Source organism: Oryx dammah, unplaced genomic scaffold, assembly GCF_014754425.2.
Source record: "Oryx dammah isolate SB20612 unplaced genomic scaffold, SCBI_Odam_1.1 HiC_scaffold_25, whole genome shotgun sequence".
Classification (NCBI taxonomy): Eukaryota; Metazoa; Chordata; class Mammalia; order Artiodactyla; family Bovidae; genus Oryx; species Oryx dammah.
Window position 1 is genome coordinate 4,854,217 of NW_024070209.1, and position 8,617 is coordinate 4,862,833.

Here is an 8,617-nt window from a genome sequence, read left to right on the forward strand (position 1 = left end):
ACTTGTACTGTATGCATTCCTCTGGAACTTACTTTTGTCATTCAGTAGTATGATTTTTAGATTCAGCCAACACGACACACCTAGCTTTGGTTCATTCATCCTCACTGCTGTGCACCATCCCCTTATTTAGTTCAGTTCAGTCGCTCAGTCGTGTCCGACTCTTTGCGACCCCATGGACTGCAGCACTCCAGGCTTCCCTGTCCATCACCAACTCCTGGAGCTTATTCAAACTCATGTCCATCGAGTTGGTGACGCCATCCAACCATCTGATCCTCTGTCATCCCCTTCTCCTCCTGCCTTCAATCTTTCCCAGCATCAGGGTCTTTTCCAGTGAGTCAGTTCTTCACATCCGGTGTTCAAAGTACTGGAGTTTCACCTTCAGCACCAGTCCTTCCAATGAATATTTGGGACATCCTTTAGGATGTACTGGTTGGATCTCCTTGCAGTCCAAGGGACTCTCAAGAGTCTTCTCCAACACCACAGTTCAAAAGCATCAATAAAAACCTGCTATTTTCCTTTATTTGACACTTTCTTTTGGTGTTTTACTTAAGAAATACACCAGAAAGATGTTCTCTATACCCTTTTGAAAGTGTATAATTTTACTTGTCCCATTTAGGTCTTTTACAAATACCTGGATTTCTGTATGTGACAGTTTCTGTATGTGATGTGAGGTAGGAGTTAACTTCCTTTTCTCCCTGTAGATTACCAGTTATTTGGGCACTATCTATTAAGAAGCCCGTTCTTTCTCCATTGATCTGCATTGTTAGCTCTGACATGAATCTAGTTTTCATATATCTGTGGGTCTGTTTCCTCTATACTGTTTCACTGCCCAATTTGTCTATTATTATCTGCATTACTTAGTTTTGTTGTCGTTCAGTTGCCAAGTCATGTCCTACTCTTGGCAAGCCCATGGACTGCAGCACACCAGGCCTCCCTGTCCCTTACCATCTTGTTACTTAGCTAAAATAGTCATTCATTCATTCATAATACTGGGAACACAAGCCTTCAGCCTCGCTCGTCTTCAAGAGTATGAGCTATGTGTTTTGGGCCCTTTGCAATATCAAATAAATGTGAGAATCAACCTTGTCAGTTTCCACATACAGAAAAATGAAGTTATAATTTCATTGTCTCCTGGTTCCCACAGCTGCTGTCAAAAGTCAACTGGAAGTTTAACTGTTGCTTCCTTATTAAATGGTATTTTAAGAATTTTTCTTTATTTATGCGGTTTGCAGTTTAACTATTATGTGTCTAGTGTGGACTTATTTTTCTTTATCCTGCTTAATATTCATTGGATTTCTTGAATCTGCAAGGTAGAGTCTTTCAATTGTGGAAAAATATCAGCCATCATCTCCTTTAGCATTCCCTCTCTTTCCTTATCTTTTTCTGGAATTCTAGTCAAATATATGTTAGACCTTCTTGCTTTATATCCCAGGTTTTTAAACCTCCTTTCTCGACTGCAGCCTAGGTAATTTCTTAAGTTCAGTTTCCTGATTCATTACTTTTTCTTCATCTATATCTAAACTACAGTTAAACCTAACCAAAGAAATTTTAATTTCTGTAGAGGTTCTGATTAGTATACTTTCAAATACTTTTGCTACCATATTTTCAATTTTCTCATTTTTGAAAATTAACATAAACATTCTTATTTTATGTTCTGAGCTTGGTAATTCCAGTATCTGAAGTCCTTGGAGGTCTCTTTAATTCTTGGCTGTCTATTGTTTTTCTTTGCTTTTGTTCAAGGTCTCTTGTTTTATTGTATGTAAATATTTTTGATAATAAGTGCTCATTTCCCTAGGGATTCTCATTCTATTATTATTTGTTCTTCTCTATTTTCTTTGTTTTCTTTTTGTGGTATATTCTAAATAGCCAGATTTGAATCTTTCTGTAATGACTAATCTTTATGTGCTTTAATTTCCTTTCATATTTTTTTATTGCTTTTGCTTTATATTAGGAAAAAAATGTTTTCAACCTTATATTCTAGACTTCAGCTATTATCCATCATTTCTATTAAATTTAAAAATTTTGTCAACTTTATCTTTGATTCTCAAGTACTCATTTGTTCTATAACTGCTTCTTTTTCATACAAATCTGTTCTTTTTATTTGACACAAATAATTTCAATTGCTTCTAAAGACTGTGGTCACATTTGAAAATTTTTTCTTCTGTTTCTTGAATTAAGTAGATTTCCTCTGGGCCAGTGTTTTTCTTTGTTGCTCATGGTATGTATTCACCTCTTTGAATGTGAATTCAAACTGGTTAAAAAGCTACTGGTGTGGATTTTCTGTATTAGTATATTGATCTATCTTGCTAACATACGTTTCCCTTGTAGGGAGGGGCTGATTTACAGCTTTTTCTAAGTGGACAGAGTATGTTAATTAGAGTTCAGGAGAGAAGAACTCTCAAGACAAGCTGGGAGTCCTGACTGTCCTCTGAACCCCCAGCAAAAATAGAAGTAGTTTAGTCTGGGTGTACAGCATTTTGGTTTATTTCCCTCTTGAGAAAAACTGATTTTTCTTCCACCAACCTTAGATGTTGGAAAGGAGTCTTGAGAATCCCTTGGACTGCAAGGAGATCAAACCAGTCAATCCTAAAGGAAATCAGTCCCGAATATTCATTGGAAGAACTGATGCTGAAGCTGAAACTCCAATACTTTGGCCACCTGATGTGAAGAACTGACTCACTGGAAAAGACCCTGATGCTGGGAAAGATTGAAGGTGGGAGGAGAAGGGGACGGCAGAGGATGAGATGGTTGGATGGCATCAGCTACTTGATGGACATGAGTCTGAGCAAGCTCCAGGAGTTGGTGATGGATAGGGAAGCCTGGAGTGCTGCAGTCCATGGGGTCGCAGAATCAGACACGACTGAGCGACTGAACTGAACTGAACTGAACTGAATCATAGATGTCTATTTTTAAGGTTTGGTATTATCTCAGAATCTACTCTGCTTTTCTCTTAGATGCATGTATGTGCCTGTGCTTAGTCACTCAGTTGTGACCAACTTTTTGTGACCCTACGAACTCTAGCCTGCCAGACCACTCTGTCCATGGGATTCTCCAGGCAAGAATACTGGGGTGGATTGCCATGCCCTCCTCCAGGGAATCTTCCTAACCCAGGGATCGAACCTAGGTCTCCTGCATTGCAGGTGGATTCTTTACTGTCTGAGCAGGCAGATTCTTTATTGTCTGAGCCACCAGAGAAGCCCAAGAATCCCTTCTCCAGGGGATCTTCCTGACCCAGGAATTGAACCAGGGGCTCCTGCATTGCAGGCAGATTCTTTACCAGCTGAGCTACCAGGAAAGTCCCTCTCTTTTAGGTACCAGCTCCCAGCTAGAAGTTCTAGATAACTGTTAATTTTCTTGGCAAATGTTAGTTTTTTTTTTTTTTTTTTGTACTTTGGTTTCCGGGGGAGGAAAACCACACTGAAAGCTCCATATGAAAACCTGCCAAGATGGGAGTGGAGGAGTAAAGGGTGGAAGAACAGCCATGTTCCTGTCACTGTCTATAGTCCACACCTCTTCTCTGTTGGGGTCGAGAGGGAGTTGAGTCTCTCCCGGAGTGAGCTCTGAAGGACGTTCCCACCACCACTATGGCTCGTTTCTGTTTGTTTCATTATTTTCTTTTTTTTTTGAGCCATCACCTTCCCTGCCCAGGATTATCTAACAGCACAGTCCCATCCACTCTCCATTTTCCAGAAACTCAGCTGAATTTCTGGTTTGTTAATGAAATACTTTCCTGTTTTCAGGGCTATTATGAATTTCCTTCCTTCACTGCCGCTTTTGGTTATTTTAATGCAGATTCAGAAGGGAGGGAAAGAAGTGGTTATGCTCAGTCTGACACAAGAACGGGACATTCTCACACCTTTAAGTACTATAAACATGCATCACCTATTTTAATGTTTAAGTTTCTCAATACTTAATAAGCTGCCATTTTATAATATTAAATTAATTGGTAATCAGCAGTCAAAGCTATGGTTTTTCCTGTGGTCATGTATGGATGTGAGAGTTGGACTGTGAAGAAGGCTGAGCGCCAAAGAATTGATGCTTTTGAACTGTGGTGTTGGAGAAGACTCTGAGAGTCCCTTGGACTGCAAGGAGATCCAACCAGTCCATTCTGAAGGAGATCAGCCCTGGGATTTCTTTGGAAGGAATGATGCTAAAGCTGAAACTCCAGTACTTTGGCCACCTCATGAGAAGAGTTGACTCATTGGAAAAGACTCTGATGCTGGGAGGGATTGGGGGCAGGAGGAGAAGGGGATGAGAGAGGATGAGATGGCTGGATGGCATCACGGACTCGATGGACGTGAGTCTGAGTGAACTCCGGGAGTTGGTGATGGACGGGGAGGCCTGGCGTGCTGCGATTCATGGGGTCGCAGAGAGTCGGACACAACTGAGCGACTGAACTGAACTGAAGCTTGCTAAAGCAGCTCTTTTAAAAGATTTGGATTAAAAAATAATTTTCTGTTTAGTTTATACACTCTTTTCTTAGTATCTACATAACACAGTTTTCTAATTTCAAAAATAAAAAAGCACTGACCTAGAGTGGGGAAGATCAGTCCATCAAGATACATTTTATTTCTCTGAAATTCAGTGTTTTCCTCTTTTCTACATACTCAGTGGAGTCATGATTCCCCAACTGTAATTATTCCAAACTAAATGCAAGAAACAGCATAGGAGATGCTGGTAGGACCAGCTCTGTAAAGTTTCCAGTGTGCTATAATCTACAGAGGGCACTCTGATTTTTATTTTTTTCCATTATGATTTCTTACAGGATTTTGAATATAGTTCCCTGTGCTATCCAGCAGGATCTTGCTGTTTGTCTGTTTTATATAGATAATTGTATCTGCTAACCCAGACTTCTAATTTGTTCCCCCACTTTCCCCTTTGGTAACCGTAGTTTGCTTTCTGTCTCTGTAACTGTGGCTCTGTTTTGTGAATGCATTCATTTGTGTGACAGTTTATATTCTACCCATGAGTGATATCATGATCTCTCTCCTCTGTCTGACTTACTTCACTCAGTGCGATAATCTCTAGGTTCGCCCATGTTGCCGCAAATGGCATTATTTCATTCTGTTAGGCTGTCAGAATAGGGAAAAGGAATCCAGAATGCGGTGGCTAAAAGACAAGGAAGAGAAAAGCCCGCGAAAATAGAACAAAGGAAGGTCCGAGGACCGGAGTGAGGACCTCAGGTGAAACAAGCAACACTCCTGGCTGGCCCAATTTACATAGGACAGGCCCAAGAAAAAAAAAAAACGTATAGAAAGAGAAGCCAAAGCTAGCTTTCTCTCTCTCTCCCATGCGCTGGGGCACTCTTCTCTTCGCGTCTTTGGATCGACGTGCCCTCACGCCTTGAAGATGGATTTTCCTGCTATCTTCTAAATAAAATAGAGCTGTAACACTGAACTGTAACACTGATTTGTCTAAGAGCTATAACACGGTCCGTTCGAGACCTGAGAGCTATAACATGGTCTATCCAAGACCCGAAAGCTGTGACATGCCGAGGGGGCTTTAACGTCCATCACTCCAAATCTTTGCTGTGACGAGACAAAAACCCAGGAGCATATACTCGCCTGACAATTTTTTTTTTGCTGCATAGCCTTCCATTTTGGGTGTGTGTGTATGCACACACTTGTTACACAAACATACCACATCACTGATTTTTAAATAATAATATCTTTTTTTTTTAATGGGAGAAGCTTTATTTGAGAAAAACAAAACAAAACAAAACAACCTTACCCCTAGAAAAGAGAAACTCAATGACAAATATCCTTAGATGATGAATTGCCAGAGTGTGGTTTATGCCATATCGTGTAGGTGCCACTCACAACTCCAAAGAAGGTAGGCATGCTTACATAATCTCAATGGTAGGATCAGCAAGTAAATGTCATGCTGCGCCAAAAAAATAGGCCAGATGCAAACAAGAATCTTGGACAGGAATTTAATCTCACACGGAAGGGATGGAAGCAACCTTTTTGGGGTCAAGGTTATGGGAGGGCAAGCCTATTGTCTTTGGGACAGAGATCCCTGAATTCAAATCCTGTCACCTTTTTTAAGCCATGTGACCATGGTCTAGGTATTAACTGTAGAATCTCATTTTCATCCTGTGCAGAATGGGGCTGCAATGCCTACTTCATATAGCTACTGTTAGGATTAAATCAAAGAGCGGACATAAAGAAGAGACTGAACACAGAAGGGACTGAAGAGCTACTTCCTTTGTTCTTCTTTATGTCAAAAACTCCAAGCTGAGAGGAAGTACATTTATTCTATTATATCTATTATCTCCTCCCTTTACCCTGAGCTGTTTAAGTTGAAATGGAAAGAAACGGTGAGGAAAGCAAAGGCAATTCTTCTGTATGCTCTCGTCTTTGGCATATGATGCCAACGCCTGCATACCTCATGAACTTAACCACGCATCTCCTGATTCCTTTCCTTACTATTACATTTATTAATTTCTATAGATTTCAAGTCCCTTGGAATTTCACCTCTTCCCTGGCGCTTGTGCTTACAGCACATTCCAACAGAGGGTGGGATAATTAATGAGATTGCCTAGGCACTATTACACCATCATCCCCCTCCCCTGACCTTCCTCTAGCTATGCACTAAAAGTCTAGGGCTTTCTAATGCATTTGTCCCGATGTCTTTTCTCCATAATCTTTCTGCCCTCACAGATGCTCAGTGGGTGAGCCCCAGACACATCTACTGGCTCAGAGTGATTTTCACGTTCAAACATAGCCTTGAAATTTGCAAGCAATGCTCTTTAGCCAACTGGCTGGTCAAGAGACTAACAAAGCCCAGTCTCTGTGGGTGTGATTACATGACATGGATGGGGTGGCTTATGCATTTTTAATGCTCAAGAAAATATTAATACCAATTAGCACTGCTGAAGAAGAGAATTAAAACAATACTTCATGGAATGATATTCTCTGTTTGATGATGAAGCCCCAGTGTTTTATTATACACTGGGTTCAACAATGAAATTCCTTCTAGGACACTTTAGTCTGTTTCTCCCCAGAAGAGGGCATGGTTTCTTCATGGATTCTAAGAACATTTATCATGAGATATTCTGATTGTTCTCTTTGCCCACCTATTTTCTTTTAATTTAGGTAACTCATTAGTTGCCTTTAAAAATATTTTCCCCTCATACACACCAGAGGCCAACTGTAGGAAAGGATGGTATTACTTCCTCCTAGGGCTACTCTGAAATTCACCATTTTATACTGTGGCCCCAAGTAAAAAGTATTAGTTGCTCAGTCGTTTCCAACTCTTTGCGACCCCATGGACTGTAGCCCACCAGGCTCCTCTGTCCATGGAATTCTGCAGGCAAGAATAGTTGAGTAGGTTGCCATTCCCTTCTCCAAGGGATCTTCCTGACCCAGGGATTGAACCAGGGTCTCTTGTATTGCAGGCAGCTTCTTTACCATCTGAGCCACCAGGGAAGTCATATTTTGTCCCTACTTCCCTTGAATAAAGATAGAACATTCAAGGTCACAATGTACCTTATCCATGTGGGCAGCACTTTAACAAATGGCCCTCATATTCCCCACTTGATTTTGTCTTAGTGAAGTTCTTTTAAACCTATTGTATATTGCATGCATCCCCACTCTTCACCCACTCCCACCCCTACATATGAAGCTGCAGAAAGAAGCATTTCTTACTTGGATTATTGTGTCCAGAGGAGGCAAGCTGAGAGTCCTAAAATAAAACAAGAATTACAAATTAATTTTCTTATTTTTTTCATTAGACTTTGTTCTTCATTTCACTAAAATTTTAATATTGATTATGTATTGAAACAATACTATTTTGTTTATATGAGATTATAAAAATTACATGATAAAATTATTTTCACATCTTTATTCTTACAGTTTCAATGTGGCTACTATGAAATAAAAAATTATATGTGTTTATATTATATATCTACTGGACAGCACTGATTTTGAGGAATAACAGAACGACTGGATATCTAATGGAAAAAAATAACCCTGACCTTTATATGAATTAATCTTAAAATCACTCTAATTAAATCATAGATCCAAGCATAAATACCCAAACTATAAGAGGTCTAGAAAAGTAATCTTTTTATTTTGACTTTCAAAATGAGATATATTCTCGGTCGTTCAGAACCTAATCACTGATCATAATCTCTACCAGCTACCATAAGGAGAAACATTTGCGCGTTCCTTAAGCAGTTCTGGTATACAGCTCACAATCACTTCTATGTTGTACTGTGGACTTCTTGTTTTGTTCACTGAAGTGAAATTCCTGTAACATAAAATTAACCACTTTAACCTGAACAGTTCAGTGGCATTTTGTACAGTCCCCATGTACTAAACCACCGCCTCTAATTGCAAAATATTTCTACCATTCCAAAGTCAAATTCCTTACCCATTCATCACCTTCCCCATTTCCCCATCTCCTCAGTACTTGGTAACCACCAGTCTACAGCCTGTCCTGGCTTCTTCTATTCTGGGTATTTCATATTAATAGAATGATACAATATGTCACCTTTTTTGTCTGGCTTCTTTCATTTAGCATAATGTTTCAGAGGTTCACCCATGCCATAGCATATGTCAATGTTTCATTCCTTTTTATGGCTGAATAATACTCCACTACACACACACACACA

At 39.8% G+C, this 8,617-nt stretch overlaps 1 protein-coding gene across 2 annotated transcripts in view; it reads right to left on the reverse strand.

Moving 5' to 3' along the window:
* Window positions 1-8,617, reverse strand: part of AFF3 (AF4/FMR2 family member 3) — a 577,629-nt gene that overhangs the window by 192,352 nt on the left and 376,660 nt on the right. For both annotated transcript variants that reach the window (XM_040267685.1, XM_040267684.1), the window contains one exon: window positions 7,650-7,686. In XM_040267685.1, coding sequence (XP_040123619.1) covers window positions 7,650-7,686 — 37 coding nt within the window. The remainder of the gene's footprint in view (window positions 1-7,649; window positions 7,687-8,617) is intronic.